General features: G+C 49.3%; 1 protein-coding gene and 1 long non-coding RNA gene across 3 annotated transcripts; one reads left to right on the top strand and one right to left on the bottom strand.

Annotated features, from left to right (window-relative positions):
- Positions 1 to 7443: 7443 nt before the first annotated feature.
- Positions 7444 to 13547, top strand: STMN1 (stathmin 1). 2 transcript variants are annotated; one of them, XM_002913293.4, is made up of 5 exons: positions 7444 to 7570; positions 9237 to 9308; positions 9776 to 9948; positions 12318 to 12509; positions 13029 to 13547. In XM_002913293.4, the coding sequence occupies exons 2-5, from the start codon at positions 9296 to 9298 to the stop codon at positions 13098 to 13100; spliced, it is 450 nt and encodes a 149-aa protein (XP_002913339.1). In that variant the 5' UTR covers positions 7444 to 7570; positions 9237 to 9295; the 3' UTR covers positions 13101 to 13547. The 2 variants fall into 2 exon arrangements, with proteins under 2 accessions (XP_002913339.1, XP_019658389.1); XM_019802830.2 differs by lacking the exon at positions 7444 to 7570 and adding an exon at positions 8564 to 8685.
- Positions 13548 to 13739: 192 nt separating this feature from the next.
- Positions 13740 to 20230, bottom strand: LOC117796948. The gene is made up of 3 exons (XR_004621707.1): positions 19866 to 20230; positions 15139 to 15183; positions 13740 to 14927 (listed from the first exon to the last, which is right to left on the bottom strand). It is a non-coding gene; the product is annotated as an uncharacterized LOC117796948 (long non-coding RNA).
- Between the last annotated feature and the right edge of the window lie 3405 nt (positions 20231 to 23635).

Genomic DNA, 23635 nt, shown 5'->3' with positions numbered 1-23635 from the left:
TTCACTTCCTTTTTCTGGCCCTCATGCCCTACCCCTGCACCCAGGATGGAAGGATGAACCAGGGAAGGGGCTGGCAGAGAGGCTGAAAGTGGACTCAGGTCATTTGGACAGGGAATTCTGGAGTCCCGGATACCCATGGGTTCCAGGGAGGCTCGTATCCTTGGCCCCAGGGGATAGCTTGCCTGGGAGAAGGGGCACAGCTGAAGGGTTGGAGTGCAGCCCTTGAAAGTGCAGGGCCTAGGGCAAGGACCCTGTTTGGTACTACGTCTAAGGAAGATACTGTGTCTCTGTGCCTCAGTTTCCTTTAGGGTGACCAGCTCATCCAGGTTTGGCTAGGACTTTCCTACTTTTAGCACTGAAAGTCCTGCGTCCCAGAAAACCCCTCAGTCCTGGGCAAGCCAGGGTAGTTGGTCACCCTTGTTTCCTCAGCTTTACAGTTAGGCTAATAATATTTCATAAGATTGTTATGAGGATTAAATGAGTTATCTCACGGAGAGTGTTTAGACCAGCACCTGCCTCATGGTAATTATTTTGTGAGTATGTTAGCTACTGTCATTTTTGTCCAATTATTTTTACTGTATTAAAATGCACATAACAGGGATGCCTGGGTGGCTAAGTCGGTTAAGCATCTGCCTTCGGCTCAGGTCATGATGCTAGAGTCCTGGGATCGAGCCCCATGGCGGGCTCCTGCTCAGCAGGGAGCCTACTTCTCCCTCTGCCTGCCACTCCCCCTGCTTATGCTCTCTCTCTGACAAATAAATAAAATCTTAAAAAAAATACACATAACATTGGGGCGCCTGGGTGGCACAGCGGTTAAGCGTCTGCCTTCGGCTCAGGGCGTGATCCCGGCGTTATGGGATCGAGCCCCACATCAGGCTCTTCAGCTGTGAGCCTGCTTCTTCCTCTCCCACTCCCCCTGCTTGTGTTCCCTCTCTCGCTGGCTGTCTCTATCTCTGTTGAATAAGTAAATAAAATCTTTAAAAAAAAAAGTTTAAAAAAAAATACACATAACAAAAAAATACACATATAAAATTTGCCATCTTAACTATTTTTTTTAAAGATTTTATTTATTTTAGAGAGGCAGAGTGTGTATAAATGGGGGGAGGGGCAGAAGAAGAGGAGAGAGAATCTCAAGCCGACTTCCGGCTGAGCGTGGAGCCCCATGGGGGGCTCGATCCCATGATCCCAAGATCATGACCTGAGCCAAAATCAAGAGTCAGATGCTTAACTGACTGAACCACTCAAGCGCCCTCTTAACTATTTTTAAGTATTCAGTTCAGTGATATTAAATACATTCATAATGTTGTGCTGTCACCATCACCACCCATCTCCATAACTCTTTGCACCTTGTAAAACTGAAATTCTGTCCCCACTAAATAATAACCCCCTAGTTCCTCTTACCCCCAGCCCCGGCAACCGTCATTCTACTTTCTAAATCTCTATGATTTTGATGATTCTAACATCTCATATAAGGAAATGGAATCATACAGTATTTTTATCTTTTTTTGGCTGGTTTATTTCACTGAGCATAATATCCTCAAGGTCCATCCATGTTGTAGCTGGTGTCAGAATTTCCTTCTTTTTAAGGCTGAATGATATTCCATTGTATGGACGTACCACATTTCACTTACCTGCATATCTGTAAATGGACATTAGGGTTGCTTCCACGTTTTAGCTATTGTGAATAATGCTGCCGTGAACATGGATGTACAAATATCCCTTCAAAACTCTACTTTCAGTTATTTTGGGTGAATACCCAGAAGTGGAATTACTGGATCATATGGCAGTTCTATTTTTAATATTTTGAGGAACCTCCATGCTGTTTTCCACAGTGACTATACCATCTGATGTTCCCAACAGTGCAAAAAATCTCCAGTTTCTCCACACCCTCTCCAACACTTGTTATTTTCCATTTTTTTGTTTTATTTTATAGTTGCCATCCAAATAGGTGTGAGGTGGTATCCTGTTGTGGTTTTGATTTGCATTCCCCTAATGATTAGTGATGTTGAACATATTTTCATGTGCTTACTCGCCATTTGTATATCTTCTTTGGAGAAATGTCTATTTAAGGCCTTTCTTTGTTCATATTTGAAGTAGGTTGTTTGTTGAGTTTTAGAAGTTCTCTCTGACTGGATGTGACTCCCTTATCAGATGTATAATTTGCAATTATTTCCTCCCATTCTGTGGGTTGCTTTTTGACTCTGTTGATATTCTTTTGATGCACAAAATTTTGAATTTTCATAAAATCCAATTTATTTTTTTCTTTTGTTGTCTGTGCCTTTGATGTTACATGTAAGAAATCATTGCCAAATTGAATGTCATGAAGCCTTTGCCCTATTGTTTCCTTCTAAGATTTTTATAGTTTTATAAACATTTAGATCACTGATCCATTTTGAATTGATTTTTGTATATGGTGTGAGGTAAGGGCCCAGCTTCATTCTTTGCACATGAATGAATATCCAGTTTTGCCAGCACCATTTGTTGAAAAGACTGTCCTTTCCCTATTGAATGAATCTTGGCATCCTCGTCAAAAGTTATTTGACCCCATATACAAGGGTTTATTTCTGGGCTCTCTATTCTATTCCATTGGGCTGTCTGTCTGTCTTTATGCCAGTACTACACTGTTTTGATTCCTGTAGTTTTGTAGTAAGTTATGAAATCAGGAAGTGTGGGTGCTGCATCTTTGTTCTTTTTGTAGCTATTATCATCTTAAAGGTTCTGTTCTACTAGAAAATGCTAACTTTCCATAATTGGAGACTTGGGTGAGAAAGAGGGAAGAGTTGAGTCTGACTGAAGTTTTAAACCTGGAGGGAGAGTGTCTAGCAAAGGCACCAGCTAAATGGGAAACTGTAAATGTTAGGACATGGAGCGAGAGGACTGGCAGGAGAAGGGACACCTTGGCCATTGTTCCACTCACACATTTAATATGGGCACCCTTTACTACATTTCAGTGACTCAAAAATGCCATTGATTTTTAAGATACCATTATTTTATGTCCCACTAAGAAAACACGCTGTCAGTAATTTGACATACTATTTATCGTCCTCAGAGACAAAAACGTGGGGAAAACATAAGATGCATAGCCAGGCACTGTGTCAGGCATCGTGGTGGGGGGACGCGGGGCGCAATACAGCCAAGAAAAAGACCCTGCCTTCAAAAGGCTTCCAATCTCATAGCAACACCTGCAGACATTTCCACCACTGGACGGAGTGGGAGGAGGGCTACCGCGCAGACACCAGAGCTGTTCTGAGATCAGCTGCTGCTTGTCAAGTATTTATAGGAGTTATTAATATAGACAGAATTGACAGCCACCTCTTTCTTGGGATTTCTAGTCCTCCCCCTCCTTTTCCCTGATGCCTGAAATTTTTAGGGACAAAGCCTTTCACACCATTTTTGAATGAATTGAGATAATTAAAACACCACATGGTGAATGTTGAACTAGTACAACTCCTGTGGAAGGCAGTTTGGCACTGTCCAAATTACAGATGCATTTGCCCTTTGACCTCACAATACCACACTAGGAAAAGGTCTTGCAGATCTACTCACCCATGTGGAAAATGTCATATATATATGTGTGTGTGTGTGTGTGTGTGTGTGTGTGTGGTGTGTGTGTGTATGGTTATTCTTTACAGCAGTATTTGAAACAGCAAATAATTGGGAATAACCTAAAAGCCATGGATAGGGCACAGATTAACTAGATTATGCACTATTCATACAGTGGATCCCAGATCAAGGAAATGCTTGATGTACAAACAGGGAAAAGATCCCTGACATGTATTGTGAGGTGAAAAACTGCTACGTGCAGAACCGTTACAGTTGACTACCATTTGTATGATGCAGGGGGAATAAGAATACACATCTCCAAACTTGCTGAAGAGACTCTAGGATACCCAGGAAATTGATGACAGTGGTTATGATTGGGGAAAGTTGGTAGATTTGGCAGATGGGGACAGAAAAGGGAGGAAGACTTTTTATTCTTTCTTTTTTTTTTTAAGATTTTATTTATTTTTTAGAGAGAGGAAGCGAGAGAGAGAGAAAGAGAGAGAAAGCATGAGCAGTGGGGAGGGGCAGAGGGAGAAGCAGACTCCCCACTGAGCAGGAAGCCCAAAGCAGGACTCCATCCGGGGACCCTGGGATCATGACCTGAGCCAAAGGCAGATGCTTAACCGACCGAGCCACCCAGGTACCCTTTTTATACTTTATTTCTAAACTACATGAATGGGTTTTCCAAAATGCTAAATTAATTGAATTTTTAAAAACATCGAATAGGAAGAGTTAACCCAGTGACTCTGATTCCCACCAAAGTGTGGGAATTCATTCATTCATCCATCCATTCATTCAATAATCCATTCATTCGTTCGTTCCATAACCTATAGTAATCAAGAACCTTCTCTAGCGACAAGAGTTAACACGTGCCAGGCGTCGTGCTAAGCACCCTTATATAAGTTTTCTCATTTAGTCCTCACCACCCTTCTGTGGCGCAGGTGTCTAGTATCACAGACGAGGAGATGGAAGATGACAGTGGAGGTTCTTGCCTAAAGTCAGCTGCGCACATGCAGGTCCCACCGTCCTGGGCCAGGCCCTGTTCTGGATCAGAGGGATGTCGAGATCCAGGCACAAGCCCCGCCCTCTTGGACTTAATCGGCTCCTGAGGGAGACAGGCGTGTAAAATAGATTCACAGACAGGGCTTGAACAGGGAAGGGAGTGTTAGAGCACAGTGCCTAAGGATTAGGCGACAAAGGGAACAGAGAGGCTGGGGACAAGGAGAAAACCTCTCCCACAATATCCTTTGGCCAAGGACAGGCCCCATACGCGCTGGAACCCGGTGGCGCCCATGCGAGAGACAAACCTGGCAGCCTCAGAGCCAACAATGAACAAAGGCTGTGGTACTCTGTAAGGACAGAGCAGATCTGACAACAGCCTGGCGCGTTTGATCAGTGTAGACATCCCTTCTGGACTTTGAAGCCTGAAGTGCTCTCCTTTCGCTGTCTACACAGATCAAATAAGCTGGAGGGCTGCCATATCTTGCCTTCACTTTGTGCTAATCCCTAGTCACAGTCAGCTCCGCGGCAATCCGACCAATCCATCTGAGCGGAGGCAAAAATAATTCTCACGGGCAAAGATAGGCACTTCCAAGATGTGAACATTAACTCCTTGCTGTCACTTCAGAAGGGAGTGGCTTTTGAAGTGAGTTTTAGCCAGCTTCCAAGAAAGGAGCTTCTGCCCCTCTCCAAAGTGAAGTGGCAAAGCTGTTTTCTGGCCTTCGAGCTGAAAGCCCTTCCTATTCCAGGGCTCCTATAGGAACACCCTATAGACAGAGTTGACAATCAGTAGCTGCCGTCTGGCTCTCAGAAAAGCAGCCCCACCCAGGAAACTGGGATCACCTCACCACACAATCACCTTTTTATGCAAAGGATTGTTAAAGGGGCAGCCTTACCCCCGCCCCCCCAGGCCTCAAGCAGCAGTGAGGAGCTCAGGAAATCCTTGTGGCAGGACTAGGCACCTAACAACAAACCCACCAGCTAAGTAGCACCGTTACAAAAGATTAAAAATCTCCATGAGTTCTAACATCATCTTCCTAGCTGTGGTTTCCATGGAAATAGACATCTGCTCTAGGGAAAAAGGAAAGTTGGGGGGGGGGAAGCGGTGTAAGTGCTTTAAAATAATCAGTGTTTTGAAAGATTTATTTTTTTTTCCTGTCACAACATTAATAGTCAGAAACGTAAGATTTTTGCATGGCAATATCTTGTATTTAAAAGAAATATACATCAAATGGGTGGGACCTTCCTCTGCAAACCTCCAGTCCAAGTACAAAGACTTAAGATAAAGGCTGGTTTGGGGATAATAGACCTCTTGGCCTTGGGTTCCCGTGCTCATTTGTATTGTCTGCCAGTCTGTCACTTTCCGGTGAGCTCTCATCCCCACCCCTTTCCAGCCATTCTAAAGATTTCTCAGATTTTGCTCAGAAAACCGACAGATGGAAACACCTGGCTGTTTTGTGGCTTTCAGGGCTCAGAATCTGAATTATTCCTGGTCTTGCTCACATGCTAAGGGAAAACCACTTCGATTGGGGGCGGGGGAGAGGCTGACCCCACACAAGGGCGATTGTTGGAGAAAATGCCACAACAAGCATATTTCAGGCAACAGCGAATTGCTAATTGTTTGCTACATTGTGTGGTGTGTCTGCTGTCTATATGATCCAGTTTTCCTTGTCTTGGGCACCCAGTAATTGTATTTATCTCTAGCACATCCCCAGTGACTGGCTGGACACGCAGTCTTTTACAATTAGGACTGTTGTTTCTGCAGAGTTAGTCATATTTGTTTCTTGGTATGGGGAGACTGGACCCATTGATTAATAAAATGAAGGTGTCCTTCCACCCAGTCAGGATCTCAAAGCAGGTGCGTTGGTGTAGTGACCACCACCGAAAGACCAAAGACACAGCCTTGGTCTGGGGAATGGGAAGAGGGATCTGGAAACCGTGTTCGTTTTATTTTTCTTCTGGCCTTTCTGTGGGGAGAAGGAGGCCAGTCATTCTAAGATAGCTCTGGTCAGTCCAATTTCCTTTGCGCCTCTGCTGTACTTCTCATCAAACCAGGCCAGGAGGAACCATGACCTTGTGGTTCCCCCTTTTGTTTTGATTCTTTAAAAGGGCCCAGCACTGCACTGGAGAGCACGTGCTCCAAGAACAAAAGCAACACTTAACTGCAGTCTGTGTTGTCTAGAACTGCTGTTGCTCTCCTTCCCTGTCATCAGGCAGAAGGCTAGGCAGAACAGATGGAGTCTGCATTTAAGCTGAGTAACTGTTAGACCAAAGGAGATCAAATTCCAGAGCCTTAGCTTTCCCCCCACGGTTCTCTGGTCACTAGCTCCGGGACCCGAGAATGGGAGCCAAAACGCGCATCGTGAGGAAGGGCCACGCCCATGACCTGTTAGGGCTGAGTGGGTAAGGGATTATGATGATGTCACAATGCAGGTTACACGCGGATGTCGAGGTAGGGCGCCGGGTTGCAGGGGGGCGTTACAGAGGCAAAGAGTGGCACTGTCCTGTAACAACGTCTTAGGTGGCAGCACGGGGTGAGGCACCGTAGGGGCACTGCGCTGTCCGAGTGTTGCCCTTGGGGCAATGCGGGGCACGTGGCTCAACGGAGGAGGAGTCCAGGGGGCCACCACCCTCTGAGGAGGGGGGGGGGGGCCCCCCCCCCCGCCGGTCCCCGCCCTTTTCCTAGGGATGGGAAAGCTGGTTCCGACCCAAGCTAGGGGCTACAGTGTAACCTTCTCCCGCAGCCATACAACCGTCCCGGCCCCCTGCTCATATCCGGGGAGACCCCCAAATGCCCCCCACCCCTCGCATTGTCCGCCTACCTCGCTAGCCTGGACTACACTTCCCGAGGTGCTCGGGGGTCCCCAGGGGCGGGGCCACCTGGGCTGTGGGGGAGGGGGCGGCACGTGCCGCGGGTTTCAGCCAATGGAGAGCCCGGTGGGGAGGTCACGTGCCGCTGTTTGGCGCTTTTGTGCGCGCCCGGGTCTGTTGGTGCTCAGAGTGTGGCCAGGCGGCTCGGACCGAGCAGGTGGGTGCGGGGCTCTGGAAGGAGGCGGCGGGAGGCTGGGGGGCCAGCGAGAGGGACGCGGCCGGCGGGAGGGGCCGGACCACGGCAGCGACCCCCTGCCGGAGGGCAGCGGGCGTGGCCGCGGGCCCCAAGTGGGACTGGCGGGCGGGGGTCGCTCGGCTTTGTGTGTGGCTCGGGCGGAGCCTCGGCTTTGTCCCCGCTCCCTGGGGGCGCGGCTACCTTGGGGAGGGGGCGCGGTCAGCCGGGCAAGCCCCGGGCGTTAGCCCGGGGTGCCGTCGAGGAGACAATAGGGGGCGTGGGCCCTCCTTTGCCGCCCTCCTTTCCGTTGCAGCCTCAGTCCCGCTGGGGTCCCCATTGTCTGAAGGGGCGGGGCGGCGCCTCTAGAGGGCAGCGGACTTAGCATCGGACTGCGGGAGGCTAGGGCCGCTCCTCCTTCCCGCTGTCGCCTTCGCCCAGTGCTAGGGCCGAGCCCGACAGGCCGACACCCCACGAGAGCAATGCAGTCCTCGCGGCGGGGGGCGCGGACAGCTAGGGTGGAGGCAGGTTGGGTGGGAGTGAAGGGAGGAGGTGGCGGGCCGATGCCTAAGCTACCTCAGGGCCGGTTCCCTGGGCCTGCCCCACCCGCCGAGCTGCTGCGGGGGTGGGGGTGGCCTCGAGATGTTTTTGGCGGGAGTTGGGGGGGCGTCAGAGCGGGGCGAGCCCGGGAAGGGCGGAGTTACCCAGATAGAACCGTTAGCCCCGCCCATCCCTCCCCTTCCCACGCGCGCGGGCTACGGGGTGTTGTGAGTTCCGAGAGATTCGAAAAGGCGCGGGGAGAAGGGGGCGGGGCCAGGGGCCGGAGCGCAGGGCGTGCTCTGATTGGCCGGGGGCGGCCACCCGCTTTTCCTCACTTGGACCGGGGCCACGCCTATCCTGAGTCCGGTGCTGCGTCTCATGCCTTGCCGGGGTTGGACCGTTCCGATGCTTAGGGTTTTAATTTCCAGCTGTTGGAAGCTGCAGTCTTAGGTTTTCTTACTAGCCTGGGGTGTACAAGGATAATGACCTTAAAAAGAATCAAGGAGGGATGTAGAAGTTTTTCGTGATATAAGGCATTAAATGTAACCTAAAGCCTAGAGGTTCGTAAAACTGATTAATTTTGCTCCCTGTTGGATAAGGAGCTTAAGCCCCTAGAACAATAGGAGTTCAACATTACTGGTTAATATTAGCTTGGGCGTTTTGTTTTCCACCATGGCAGACGCAGACAAAGCAGGGGTGGGAATTTCATTTGCACGATGAGTTGTAGGCAGTATTAAGATGGCTCCGGTCTCGCTGTTGAGTTGAATCTGGAATATCTTTCCGCCGTTTGGGGGGAAAATTTTTAGAGTTTTTAGGGGAAAAAATATATTGTGACTTAACGTCGTCTAATTTTTAAAATCCAAGATGTTTTTTGAACAGGCAAGCTCAATTGACTTGATTTTCTGCAACTAAGGTTCTGTTCAGTTCAAATTTACCAGTGTTTCAGTATTTTCTAGATTTTTATGATTTTCTAGTTAATGATGTCTTATTTAATTCCACGGTAGTGATTTTTCTGACACTGATTTATGTGGAATTTGATTTGAGGTCCCTTTGGATCAGTGACCTAGAAATGCAAAGAAATTGATCGCATGCTTTTGAAAATCGTTTTCAGGGTTTCCTTGCCAGTGGATTGTATAGAATACACTGCCAGTCTCTTGTCTTCTGTTCACCATGGCTTCTTCTGGTAGGTAATCTGTTTGGAAAAGCTGAATTGTGATGGGTTTAGGATTTTATAATAGGAGATGGATTCAGGTCTTAAGCTATTAATTGGGCAGTTGTATTTTGGTCTTATCAAAAAACCCATTTTATAAATCGGAGAATAAAGAAGAAAAAATTAACACTTGATTGTACTGAGAGCTCCTAATTGTTTCATTATATGATGATTTGGCTTGGTCTAGAGCAAAACTGTGGAGTTTTGCACAAGTCTCTTTTGTTTATGAAAGTGATTGTCAAACACTGGTATGTTAGAATGGTGTTTATTGATCCAAAAATACTGAGCTCTGATTTTGTGGGAGGGTGGTATTCAGGTAATTTCTTGCCTGCAAACACAGCTTCTTCAGCAGCCTGAATTCTATTCGTTTAAATTGAGCTGGTTTATTAGAATAGGAAAGCCCCATTTTTTGAATACGTTATGAATATGATCAAATCCAGATATCCAGGTGAAAGAACTGGAGAAGCGTGCTTCAGGCCAGGCTTTTGAGCTGATTCTCAGCCCTCGATCAAAAGAATCCGTCCCAGAATTCCCCCTTTCCCCTCCAAAGAAGAAGGATCTTTCCCTGGAGGAAATTCAGAAGAAATTAGAAGCTGCAGAAGAAAGACGCAAGGTAAACGTCACAATTCACAGAAAACAGGATATTTATTTGTGTAATGTGGCAAATCAGTTTTGTGTTTTTTTTTTAAGATTTTATTTATTTATTCAACAGAGATAGAGACAGCCAGTGAGAGAGGGAACACAAGCAGAGGGAGTGGGAGAGGAAGAAACAGGCTCATAGCAGAGGAGCCTGATGTGGGGCTCGATGCTGGGATCACGCCCTGAGCTGAAGGCAGACGCTTAACCGCTGTGCCACCCAGGCGCCCCAGGCAAATCAGTTTTATTTCCATAACAGGAAGAAAACAGAATTGTAGCTAGATGTGATTATAACTGTGAAAATTACATATGCCAGCAGCTATAAGAAAATGTCAGACATTTACTGAGCTCCTATTATGTACCAAGTCCTTTACTTCTGTTTTTCTCCTTTAATCCAATGACCCTCAAAGGATAGATGTCTGAGATACTGAGATGAGAAAATGGTCTCAGAAATGTTGTCATTTTCCCAAGTCCTATAGCTAGTGAGTATTGGAACCAGAATTCAAGCTTAGGTCTGTCTGAAACCAAAGTTCCTGCTTCTCTTGCTTTCTCTTTGAAAAATAGATTTGTTAGTGGATGATTGTTTTTTCTTTCCCCTTTTTCCCCCCGGTTTGGTTTGGTTTGTTGTGTGCTTGTGTGGCTTTTTTTTTTTTTTTTTTTTTGAGAGCTGTACAATAAAAACATTTTAAATTGCTGGTAATGTGATTGTGTTGCTCAACTGGCATGATGATATTGGGGCAGTTTTTCTCTTACCTAAGCAATTCTAAAAAATATCCATTTTTAAAAACAAATCAGAGGGGCGCCTGGGTGGCTCAGTTGGTTAAGCGTCTGACTCTTGCTCTCAGGGTCTTGAGTTCAAGCACTGTGTTGAGCCTGGCCTGAGGGTGTGGAGCCTACTTAAAAACAACAACAACCCAAATCAGAAAGATCAACAAATATTAATATGCTTATTATAGAAAAATTGGGGATCAGAAGTTTATACATAGGAAATTAAGAGTATTCATTATCTTACTTCCCAGAAATAACCATTGTTAATATTTTGGTGCATTTCCTTCCATTCAGTATTCTTTTCATGAAGAACTTTATATAAATTCTCATTTATTCCCTTCCAACAACCCTGATTAAGGTGAGTGGGTTTAATTTTAAAATTAGGGAGGGGGGCCTGGTTGGCTCAGTCAATAGAACATGTGGCTCTTGGATCTTGGGATTGTGAGTTCAAGTCCCACATTGGGTGTAGAGTTTACTTAATAAAAAAAATTTTTTTAAATAAAATAAAACAAAGGAAAGTAGGCACAAGAAGGTGAGGTAGTAACCGGTCCCTGACCAACACGGTATATAATTTGAAGTCTGACACATCTGACCACACGTACAACAGGCCCCTATTTAAGCTGCTGTAACAAGTGCCCTGTACATTTCAGTGCCACTTGCGTATGTGCCCTGACCCGCTTGTCAGCACTGCCATTCCTGTCCCCCGGAGGAGCGGCAGTGTTTGCAAGGGAGCTTTGTCTCCTACCTGCTCTTCTGTGCAGTTGGAGCTCCTACGGAGGTTGATGGAGTTCTGTGGAGTTTTGAGCTTGTGAGGAGATAGAGCCAATGGCTGGACAGAGAAATTTTTAACGAACCGAACCTCGCGATGTAGTCACTAGCCTGTGCTTTATATAGTGAAACTTGGGACTGGGCTATTGCCGAAGAGAGTGAACAGGACCAGTGGCAGGTGCTCCGTAGTTTTCCTGCATCAGTGATGCTTCCAGGCACATTGGAATCTGTTTGGTAGCACGCTGTTGAGTGTGGAGTCTGCTGAAGGAGGCGCACCGCGGTAACAGCTCCAGTGGCCTGGAAGTGAATGCAGCTTCCAAAGAGAAGCTGATAAGCTTTTCCACGAAACAGAAATCCCCCTGGCTCAAACAGTAATCTGGGGGCTTAGTCTTAAATTCCCTATCATTCATGTTTTTTCTTTTTCTCGATATGGTTACCTTTTTTATCATCTAATTTTCTTCAGGTGGACATTGAAGTTCCATAACCAGTTCTTGACAGGACAGCTCCAGTCCCCAGTGCATGTTACCAGTCCTTTTGTTACCATTAAGCAGTCAGTCTTCCCTTAGAGAACAGTTGGGCAAGACTCTGAACAAACTGGGCGGTTTTCCAAAGTAAATACAAACACTGGAAAAAGAGGGTGATTTTCATGGTATTTTGATAAAGACGGTTCAGGCCCTGACTTAGGTTATATTTAAAGAGATCTCAATTTCTGCCTCTTTTCAGTCCTCCCCGTTAATAATTTTTGGGGGGGGGTCAAAAATGTAATGCTAAATAAGCTTCAGAGGGTCTAGCCTGTTAAACATTTTTCAGTCCCATGAAGCCGAGGTCTTGAAGCAGCTGGCAGAGAAGCGGGAGCACGAGAAGGAGGTGCTTCAGAAAGCCATAGAGGAGAACAACAACTTCAGTAAGATGGCGGAAGAAAAGCTGACCCACAAAATGGAGGCCAACAAAGAGAACCGAGAGGCCCAGATGGCTGCCAAGCTGGAGCGCTTGCGGGAGAAGGTCGGTGGCCCAGCCTTGCTTTGAGAGGGTCGAGAGCTTTGAAGTCTGCACCCGTGAGGTGGACCGAACTAATTGCCTTGATCAAGGCGTTGGGTGTCTCTGTCCTCAGTTTCAGGGCTCCACACATTAAATGCGAGGGATCTTATTTTAAAGTAAGATGGAGCGGGACGCCAGACTGGCTCAGTCTCGGTGGAGCGCATGACTCTTGATCTTGGGGTTGTGAGTTTGAGCCCTGCATTGGGTGTAGAGATTACTTAAAAAATAAAATCTTTAAAAAAAAAAGGGATATTCAGTGATTTCCGGAAAAATTGTACATTCTTGGAAAGAGCAGTAGGAGGCTCGGTCATCAGGTTCCATGAGTGACCCAAGGAAGTTTGAAAATAATGTTTGAGAACTCTGTGTGCGTCCCACTGATATATTATATAGAATATACGCCCAGAGCTGCCGTCGGGCTCTTTTGGGGTGCGCGGCTTGGCAGGCTTTGTGATTTGCCTGACTGACGATGCTGTTTCTTTCCAGGACAAGCACATTGAGGAAGTGCGGAAGAACAAAGAATCCAAAGACCCTGCTGATGAAACTGAAGCTGACTAATTCGTTCTGAGAACTGACTTTCTCCCCTTCCCCTTCCCAAATATCCAAAGACTGTACTGGCCAGTGTCATTTTATTTTTGCCCTCCCGACAAATCTTCTAGAAGCTGATGTAGGACTGTATAGGTAGATCCAGATTGTATGATGTTGTTTTCGGGGCTAAAGGGGAGAAACTGAAAGTGTTGTACTCTTTTTCTAAAGTGTTGAAGTCTTTCTAATGTAGCTACTTTTTCTTGTTGCATCTTTTCTACTTCAGTGCACCTGGCGTACTGGGTTAACGGCTAGTACTGTATTGGCTCTGTGAAAACATGTTTGTGGAAAGAGTATGTAGTGGCTTCTTTCAAACTGTTAGACGCTGAATATCTGTTCACTTTTAAATCCCAATTCTGTCCCGATCTTACCAGATACTACTGTACTTGAATGGTTAATAAAACTGCACAGTGCTGTTGGTGGCAGTGACTTCTTTCTGTACAGGTAATAAACTGTGAAGTGACAGAGACCCTCCTAGTTTCTGTTCGTTCCAGATGGGGCCTTTGGCCTCCAGAGCGGAGAGCACACGTTGCCACAAGGTCTCTGCCCTGGGGCATCTCGCTCCGGAGTCCTTTGCATTGTCTTCTTCCACAATCATCACTTTGTTTCTGAAGCCTCGGCCCAGATCAGCTGCTGCAATAGTCTTTCAGATGTTTATTTGCAAACAAGCTTAGTTTTGTCCCCGTGTCCCTGTTAAAAAGGCAGCTTGAAGCTGCACATGGGGTTTCTAGAGAAGGGCTTGGGGGAAATCTCGAGGTCCTGGTTAGAGGTATTTGACAGTTTACTGGCTTTCTGTTACAGGCAGGGGTAGGATGTGTCCTCTCATACTTTTCCTGCCATAGAAGCCATGACTCCAAAATTGGAATATTTAATATTCTCTGGGCCCACGTAGCAACCTTTGGTGCGGTGGTTAAAAGGAACCTTTTCCAGAGTAGCATGTGATCTGGGTGGCTCAGGTTGGCATCTCCTTGTTTCCGGAGGGTATAATATTCACCATGTGTCAGAGCATTGCCTTTCAATTCAGCGAAAGCCTTTGGCAGCTTTCCTATGCTATTTGGGAAATAGCCTTAATTGCATATGATTATTTGCTCCTCAGACATCGGCATAAAAGCTCTTGGAAGCCGTGTACCTCATAGTGAGAGAGCCCCGGATGACTTCATGCTGGGGGGGGTGTCTGCTGGGTGCCCAGCGTGGACTTCCTCCGCTCCGGCTTTATCTTTGGGGTTTTACCAAACTTAAAGAATAATAGTGGTCTCTCTCAATCTTTCTCATATATGTTGTTAGGATTAAATTGTGTGTGTGTGTGTGTGTGTGTAGAAGGCCCGTTAGAACCCTGCTTCAGTATCTAGCATGCATGTGAATGACAACTATTTTCCACCAGAGGCTAGTGAGTGAGCCAAGTTCGTACTCTTAAGTTGGCAGGGGTGATGCAGCTTCTCGTGTGCCTTGAACTGACTTCCAAATTTACCCAGACCAAGATGATCAGTTGTAGTTCTGGGGAAAAGCTGAACGTAAAGAGTTCTGGCCACGCAGGGCGAACAAGAACAAGATCAAGTGTAGTTAGTCGAACGCTAGTTCAGACAACGAATAGGACAAAGTGAGGGTTGAGTGCAGGAGCTCGGCATCAGTCATCCTCAGTCTCTGGCGCGTCGCAGGTGTTGGAGGTTTGCACGGGGTGCCCACAGAGACCTTTTAGATGCCAGTTTTGAGTAGCTGGGACATGAAGATGGTGTAAAGATAGAAACTTGGGGTAATGCTACTGGGTGTCCTAGAGATGGCAGTAAACTGTTCCTATAGGACCTGTAGGGAAAGGAACAGAGCTTAGGAAAGAGCAAGAAAAGAGTCAAGCTGGGCTGAGGGAGGCTCCCCCCTCCCCACCAACCCCATGGCGGCTCTGACTTGATATCACGGGGGTCCTAAGTTCCCTCCCCGTGACAGTGATGCGTCACAGGGAACCGAAGGGCAGGTACACCTCACCCATGAGCTCAGAAGCCCTGGTTTGCTGTTTTACCTCTGGCCTTTGGGGAGGCACTTAGTGCTGGGCTGCTGTTTTCTCCTGGACAAAAATGAGAAAGTTGAACTAGGTTAGTTAAATCGTTTTTACTCTTGGCATAGAACTTGGAGGGAAAGAATAATAATAGGCACCCGCGACTTCCGGGGAGTGTGCGTGTATTTCCCCAGCCTGGGCGTCCTCTGTTTTGGCCTCTAGTACGCATCTCTTCGGTGAGGCCAGCTCCCCTGACAGCCCCTCAGGCGTAGGTAGTCTTGCAAGGCCAGGAGGTATGATCTCAGCCCCAGGGCTGTCATCAAGGAGCCCACTCCGTTCCCTTTTGGCTTGAATGGAAAATGAGGCTTGTCCCTTCCTCCTGGAACTTTTGTACCTAGATGTGGTGATTCACTGGCCTTGGTGGAAAGGAGATTCGAGGGACGTGAAGGCCCTTAGATCTGCTGTGTCCGAGCACTTCGAGTGTGTTACACACTGGGCTGTCCGCTAGTGATGAAAATGGGGTCCCAGTGCGGCATGTGCTGATGACGAAGGGGAGGAGAGTTGTAGAACACTTAGCCGAGAATACTGTTCTCGACCAGAAGCTTATACTAACCAAGGGTGCTTCAGTGGCTTGGTGAAGGCGTAACCACAGGCTTCGGTGGCCTGGGAGGCCTAATGGAGGAGGAAAGACTCGAGCCAGTCCTCTGAGGGGTCAGATATGGACCCCAGCACTTAATAACTAATGAAGCCCTTGACAAGCCCACGGTTGCGGAACCTGCCATTGTTACTGGGTCATGGCAGGAGCTCAACAAAGAGCCCCTCTCCATTCTCCGGTCCTAAGCAATGGAGACCCTTTGCAGGCTTTAGGACAGGGCGATAGCAGTATTCAGTGAACTAAGGCATTCTGAGGGAGAGAAAAGCCAGGCGGGGCAGGATGGACTGGGGGGAGTGCGGGGGAGTGCGAGGGAGTGGCACAGAGATCCGGGGACGCGGGTCTGAACTGGAGGGGAGCGCAGTGCTCTGGAGCAGTAGACGAGACCACCTCCTCCCGGAAACTTGCCGCTGAATCTGGGAAACAGGAGGAGGAACCACAGACCATTCCACAGCTGACGGGGGGGCAGCGGTGCTGGCAAGGAGCCACTGTTTACCGAGCCGTTACTTCCAGGCGTTGTTATTGGCTCCGTGGGTCCAACCCCGTGAGGGAGTACAGATCAGCCCTGCAGTGCAGGGGAGGTAGGCAGGGGTAGGAAGGTCATCTGGCTTGCCCGAGACTCTGAGCCAGCAAGGGTCTAGGTGCACAGCCTGACTCCAGGCCCTGCATGCGGACGGGGCTCCTCTGGTCCCAAACGATTCCCGGTGCCCCGGATGCAGCCAGTGCTGCCCTCCTCAGAAAGGCAGTTGGTGACCATCTCCGGCAATGCTGGGGAAGAGCGGTGTCACCCCCACTCACTCCTTTATAAAGTTGTCCCTTTCTACTGGATGGATGATTCTCCCAGTGGAAAGTTCTGATTTCCAGTGATGTTTTAGCACTCCTAGTAAGTCTGTCCTCTCTGATAACGGCTTGGCCACCTTACTGTGAATTCAGTCTGTCTGAATCACTATGAAACGTGATTCATTTAGGAATAAGAAGAAGGGGAAAGCTGGGCTCCTTAAAAGCAACTTTCCCCTTCGGGTGGGAGGAGGGATTAGGTGCCCCGGAAGTTCCCTTTCAAATCTAAGACCGTGGGTCTGGGTCTTCTCTGCTGGTGAGACTGCAGACCCCTCAGGTTGGGACCCATGTCTTGACCACTGAGGATCCCCCAACACTGAGCTGAACTTCAAGGCCCTAGAAACATTGCTGGCGTTTCAGTCTTTTGCCATCTGCCTCCTGCCTCTTGGTCTAGGTCAAACAGAAGGTCCTAAGAGTACTGTGGCTGAGATCTCTGCCAGCCAAAGCTGGTATTCTGCACTGAAGGGGCCCAGGGAAGATTTTCTGGCTTGTTTTATACACGCATCCAGGTTTTTAGAGCTTAGTGATAAGGATCGAAGAGCTCACAACGCAGCAGCATTAGTGGAAGGGCTCCGGCCCATAGCTGGGAAGGCCCAGCCTTCCCCTGGTGTGGTGTGAGTAGCACCTTGCCTGGCCTTGGGCACCAAATCCTACCGGGGGCAATTGGGCTGTGAAGTGGACGGCGGGGATAAGAAAGAGAAGCAGGACATTAGCCAGAGGCCCATGGCCACCACCTCAACAGAATGGAGGGTACCAGGGGGACCGAGCCTCACTAGGTACAGGAGGCCTCCGGCCTGGGCCTTCGATCTGTGGCCTCCCACTCGCCTCGCTGGCAAGAAGTCCCAGTATCACTAGGATGGGGCAGGGCGTGGGTGGGGACTCCCTGCTGAACCTAGGCTCCCCTCCTACGTGCCGCAGCTTACTTGCATGATCTCAGTGAATCCCCAGAGCATGTTAGCATACCCATTTTACAGGCAAGAAATGAAGCAAGTGAGACTCAGATTTGCTCAAAGTGACATGCCTAGGAGTGTGGAGTCAGGATTCAAAACTTATTTTTTATTTTATTTTATTTTTTTATTTTTAAAGATTTTATTTATTTGACAGAGATAGAGACAGCCAGCGAGAGAGGGAACACAAGCAGGGGGAGTGGGAGAGGAAGAAGCAGGCTCATGGCGGAGGAGCCTGATGTGGGGCTCGATCCCACAACGCTGGGATCACGCCCTGAGCCGAAGGCAGACGCTTAACCGCTGTGCCACCCAGGCGCCCCCAAACCTTAAATTTTAACCCCCAGCTATACTCAGCTCCTTAAGTATCATGTAACAATGATTATGAAATTCTTTCAATTATGTCTCCCCAGCTGGAAGGAAGGTTCCAGAGCAGGGACTGTGCCTGTCATGTTCACCACTGGCTCTCCGGCTCTGAGACTGGCATGTGGTTGGAGGTTAATAAATACGCTGGGCGCCTGGGGGGCGCAGTCGGCTCAGCGTCTGCCTGACTCTCGGTTTCGGCTCAGGTCGTGATCTCATGGCCTTGAGATCAAGCCCCACACTGGGCTCTGTGCTCGGTGTGGGGTTTGCTTGGGATTCTCTCCCGCTCGTGCTCTCTCTCTAAAATAAATAAATAGGGGCGCCTGGGTGGCACAGCGGTTAAGCGTCTGCCTTCGGCTCAGGGCGTGATCCCGGCATTATGGGATCGAGCCCCACATCAGGCTCCTCCGCTATGAGCCTGCTTCTTCCTCTCCCACTCCCCCTGCTTGTGTTCCCTCTCTCGCTGGCCGTCTCTCTCTCTGTTGAATAAATAAATAAAATCTTTAAAAATAAATTAATATGCCTGAATTAAATCATTATGAGTGGGTGGGTGACTCTTGTGGTCCACTAGGGGCACCTGCTTTGTCCTCTTTTTGTGTGGACCCCAGGGGAAGTCAATCCTATTTTCTAGAAGCAGAGGATGGCTCTGCCCTGGTTTGCACATTGGCCTCAGAGATGCCCTACCCTTACCGACATCCTTTCAGATGCCAAGGCGCCAGCTGGTGGCCTGCTGCCAGGTTGGGTTCAACCCATGCTGTTTAAATTTTTGAGTGAGTTGCCAATTAATTCCACTCGAAAATCTGATTTCAGGCTTATCTTAAAAAACCTGTAAGATCGACCACGCTGGGCGCTCAGTCCGGCCCAGACGCCGTCAGCAGGCCCTGGGCAGCTGCTGCCCCCTAGAGGTAGGACCTGAGCTCTACCGCGCTCTGTTCTCCGGCCCGCCCACTTCTGTCCTTGACAGAAGTCAAGGGCCCCAGCGGTAGGCCTGAATTCGCAGTCCCTGACGTAGATAACGCGCAGCTCCGTCAGTCACTCTTTTTTTAGGTCAAAGGTCCCAACAGTACAAAAGGAAGTATAATGAAAAGTGACTCCCCTTCCTCTGCTGTCCCCTAGCTCCTCTCCGCAGACGCCACAGTCCCTGTCTCTCCCACACACAGGCTGCACTTTCTTGAACACAGTCTCCAAAGGCTTGCCGGCACCTCTTAGGGGCCAGACTCCAGCTGGGTTTTTCAAAATAGACCCAGGGACCCTCATCGGCCCTTTGGAGGTAGGATTTCTAAAATCGGAGTCTAGGTGTCTGGGGTTTTTTTTAGAGCCCACAGTGTTTTCTGTTGCTCAGCAAGGCAGAGACCGCTGTACTCGGGATGCAACATCCCTAACACAGTCCCCCCAGGGTCTGGCCATCGAGGCCACTGCTCAGCTCTGGGGACCGTGCCCTGCCCAGGGGCACTCGGCGAAGTCCTGAACCCGGCGAAGTCCTGAACCCGGCCACACCTTCACACCGAGCCCCGTTCCACCGCCTGCCGACCCACAGAGGAGCAGCACTGCTGCTGGATTTCCCGTGCCAACCATTCAATCCAAATATGGAGAGACCGGTGCTGTGATGTGGGGGCGCAGGTGGGGGCTCCTCCATGCAGCTGCAGGCCCAGGATGACTTCCTATAGGAGGTAAGGCTTGGGCCAAGTCTGGTCTAGGGGCTAGAAGAAAAGAAGGCACACTTCCACCCTGTCTGTCCCTCTCCCAGCTCACTCCACCCCACCCCCACCTCACCCCACCCCACCCTGCAACTGCCTGTATTGGCAGCCACTGACAGGGAGACCTTAATAACCGTGTACCTCGAGATGGCCCAGGGAGACCCACGGGGATAGAAGGAGGGGTCCAGCCATAAGTCAGACCAGCATGCCTGGCCTAGGGGGCTGCTTGGGGTCAGGTGGCTTGGTATCCAGAAGTACCTGCTGGGGGGAGCAGAGATGCAGGTGTACTGTTCCTCCTGGTCAGTCTCCTGAGAGGCTCTCCAAAGCCAGAGGCCGCGTCCCTGCAGCCTCCGTGAGCGCTACCAAAGAGAGCTCCTCGGACCGCCGCCAGGCCCCGGGCTGCGCTGGGCGGCGTGAGATGATACAGAAACTGAAAGTAAGCATTTAGAAACTTTTCTAACGATTGTACAAGGTCAGTTGAATACTGTTAAAGTCGAGGCTGGTCCTTTAGCATCTTTTTTATTCATTTTACCAAAAAAAATGTTCATTGTAAAATCTACATAACAGAAAATGTGCCACTTGAACCATTTTTAAGTGCACAATTCAGTGGCATCAAGTACATTCGCTCCGTTGTGTAACCACCGCCACTGGCTCGTGGATTTCCTAAATTCTCCGAAAGCAGAAGTTCTCTGCAGATAAGCATTTTTTAAGAATTTAGTTTGAGAAGCCCTAACCTAAGTCCTGACCTGTGGGCCTCCCAAAGCCTTGCAGGTGTTGAGGGGGAAGAGGCCCCTGATTGCAGGGCTTGATGACGTTGTTCGGCTTCATTTCCCCAAACTGTTGGGTTGAGATTTGCCCCCAGAGAAGGGTGAGGGCTGAGGTGCAGCGGGGAGAGGAGGCTTTGGTGCTGCCTGGGGCGCGGGGCCGAAGCGGGGCTCTCCCGGGGCAGGGCTGCCCTGAGCGCCGGGGGCAAGAGAGTCGGATGGAAGGCTGCCAGGCCTTCTGGCAGGCTTTCCTCCTGACTCAGCTGGGGAAGGCACATTGGTTTAGAATTCCAGTGAAGTTAGCTCCAGCTGGGAAAGCCCTCCGTGACCCCTGTGTCTACCCTCCTCTTTCAGGGGAAGAGCTTGAGGCCAGAAAGAAGGGACTTGCCCCAGTTTCCAAGCACTGAGTGGTGGTTCCAAATGTGGACCTTTCAATTTGCAGAGAGAAGCAGGGCAGAGGTTCCTGGAGACACACACAATACGACCGAAGTTCCAGCTCCATTAGCTCTCCCTGGCCTTGGGCATCCCCACCCACGTCTGTAAAATAGGGATAATCCCTTGCAGGCGGGAGGAGTATTGAGCCTGGGCTCGGTTTAATGAAGGGCATAGCACGGAGCCTGGTGCTTGGGTGACAGGAAGGTCAGTCCCCTGCCCCTCTCTGTTCCTCCAAGCCCAGTGTACCTCCCGTGGACTCCAGGGTCTTCTTTGTCTGCCATTTCCCGTCACTGTAGCTGCGGGGACAGAGGAAGGCAGACCCTCTCCGGACTGAGGAGAACAGGGAGCTCATAATCTCTTGCACCGGCCCCATCGGAGCGTCCCCCTCCCCAGCTGGACTTTTCTCTGTGCTCGACTCTTCCTCCATCTCTTTGGGCATCTTAGAGAAATGTTTGTCCTTTCTGGGACTCAGAACATTTGTAAAATGAGGGAGTTGAACCAGGAGAACTCAAAAGTCCATTTTGGGGAGGAGGTATTATGAAGTGTGGGATGCTTTACATTTCTGTATCTTTTCTGGGACAAACTCCCAGCATGTCAGACTGGGCTGCTGCTGGGTTACTGGCCACCTGCTTTTATGTTGCCTTTCTCTGTACTCTGTCACTTCTTCCTGTCCCTCTTCTTTCTCTTTTCTGGCTGAGGTTTCCTAAGCACTCGTCATTTGCTAGGCACCGTAGCAAATAAGCATTTCATGTATCCCATCTTACTGAATCCTTAGAGCATCCTAGTGAAGTCAATGCTATTCTTAGCTTATTTTCCAGCCTTGAAACTGAGATTCAGAAAAGTTGTGTCGTTGACCCGTAGCTGGTCAGTGGCAGAGCCAGCAGCTGGCATGCTCAATGCCATTCCCCAGATGGTCCGGTCCCATCCCAGCCTGAAGTCAGTGGGTTCAATATGGCACGTGCTTGAGCCCACCACCTCCCTCCTGTTTTCCCCAGGTGGACTCTGACTCCCCAGACAGGCTCCTGCTGGCAGGACCCCTCGGGCAGTCAGGGAGGTGGGTTTGGCTGTTGGTGGGAAGATGATCACTGTTTGGTTCTGGTTTCTGACTGTTATCTCGGATACCTTGCCCTCTGCCCCCAATCTTTTTCCTCTCCTTTCTCTTTAGCTGTCCCTTAGAGGGTACCCAGAGCAAGCCTTTCCATTCGCTCATTCATTCATTCATTTATTGAACAAATGCAAAGAGACTCCCTACATGCCAGTCACAGTTGTAGGCCCTGGGGGTTCAGCTATGTGCAAGGCAGGCAGGCTCGTGTCCCCAAGAGCTTACGTTCTGGTGGAGGAGACAGACGTTACAAAAAGATAATGAGTGAATGGAGGGAACGAAAAGGGCTGGTGGAGAAAGCGACTGTGGCAGGGGTGAGTGTCTCTGCAGGTGAGGCGGGCAGGGCACAGCGTTCCTGGCAGATGGAACAGCATGCAAAGGCAGGAACCAGCAGGTGTGAGGAAGGAGCATACACCAGGCCCTGAAGGCTGGATAAGGTGAGGCAGGGGGTCCGGCGCCAGGGCGGTGGGCAGGGCCCAGCCATGCGGCCTGTGGGCCATTTCATGAGTGGCGTGAAGCTTCTGGGGGCTTTAAGCAGGGAGCAATGTGATTGGGTCAAGTGTGTATAGAAAGGATCCTTCAGCCACTGTGAGAAGAGTAGATTGTGGGGAGCAGCCGTGTGGCAGAGATGAGGGTGGGGTCCATGGGATGGAGAGACAAAGTCAGAGTCAGGAGCTCTGCGGGCGGACGGGCACAGTGTCACGCCCACCGCTAAGGGGGAGCTGGCGTGTGGCGGGGAGCAGAGCGGCCCACGTCTCTGGGGACCTGGAGCAGGAGTTGCCCTGTGGCGTCCTCCTCCACGTCGCCCTCCCAGGGGAAGGGCTGTGGGCTTCTTCTTCTTCTTCTTTTTTTTAAAAGATTTATTTATTTATTTATTTATTGGAGAGGGACAGCAGGCAAGAGAGGGAACACAAGCCGGGGGAGTGGGAGAGGAAGAAGCAGCCTCCTTGTGGAGGAGCCTGATGTGGGGCTCGATTCCTGAATGCCAGGATCGCGCCCTGAGCCGAAGGCAGACACTTAACGACTGCTCCACCCAGGGGCCCGGGGCTGTGAGTTTCTGATGGTCAAGAGTCACCCTTGGCAACCAGAGGTCCACATGCCCAGAGCGTCTCCTCCAACCCTCCTTCCTGGGCTCGCAGTTGTTACAAAATTTTTTTTCACCAAGCACATTTGAAAATCTAATTGGTTTTATTAAGCAATTCATGAATCAGTCAGCATTCTAGCTGGTAGAGGGGAGCTCCAAGAGCTGTACAAAATGCTTTTTAAAAGCAGAGGGGGGCAGGAGTGCCTGGGTGGCACAGTCGGTTGGGTGTCTGACTCTTGGTTTTGGCTCAGGTGATGTTCTCAAGGCTGTGAGATCGAGCCTCACGTTGGGCTCCGCGCTCGGTGTGGAATCTGCTTGAGATTCTCTCTCCCACTTCCCCTCCTGCGTATGCTCTCTCTCTAAAATAAATGAATCTTAAAAAAAAAAAAAGCAGAGAGGGACAGAAAAAAGGAATTTATTAGCAAAGAATGCATTGTTTTAGGCAAGGTCACCCTCCTAAGGGGACTGGTAGGGTCTGTTGGTGGAACCCCTCCTCCTGTTGACCAGGAGATTCCAGGTGGGCTGGTTAAGGGTTACCTTCTGGGAGGTTGAAACCATTGTTAAGTTAGGCATTAAGTCTTGGTTCACTGATGTGGGACCCTAACATAAGTGACACTATTTTGAGCCATTTTTTAAAAACAGA

This window comes from Ailuropoda melanoleuca, chromosome 2 (assembly GCF_002007445.2).
Source record: "Ailuropoda melanoleuca isolate Jingjing chromosome 2, ASM200744v2, whole genome shotgun sequence".
Lineage (NCBI taxonomy): Eukaryota > Metazoa > Chordata > Mammalia > Carnivora > Ursidae > Ailuropoda > Ailuropoda melanoleuca.
The sequence above is the reverse complement of the archived record's forward strand: the minus strand, read 5'-3'. Positions and strand labels throughout refer to the sequence as shown.

Coding starts and splice junctions, on each gene's coding strand:
- STMN1 (XM_002913293.4), top strand. Junction 9,949..12,317: donor CTGCAGAAGAAAGACGCAAG/GTAAACGTCACA, acceptor AACATTTTTCAG/TCCCATGAAGCCGAGGTCTT. Junction 12,510..13,028: donor TGGAGCGCTTGCGGGAGAAG/GTCGGTGGCCCA, acceptor GTTTCTTTCCAG/GACAAGCACATTGAGGAAGT.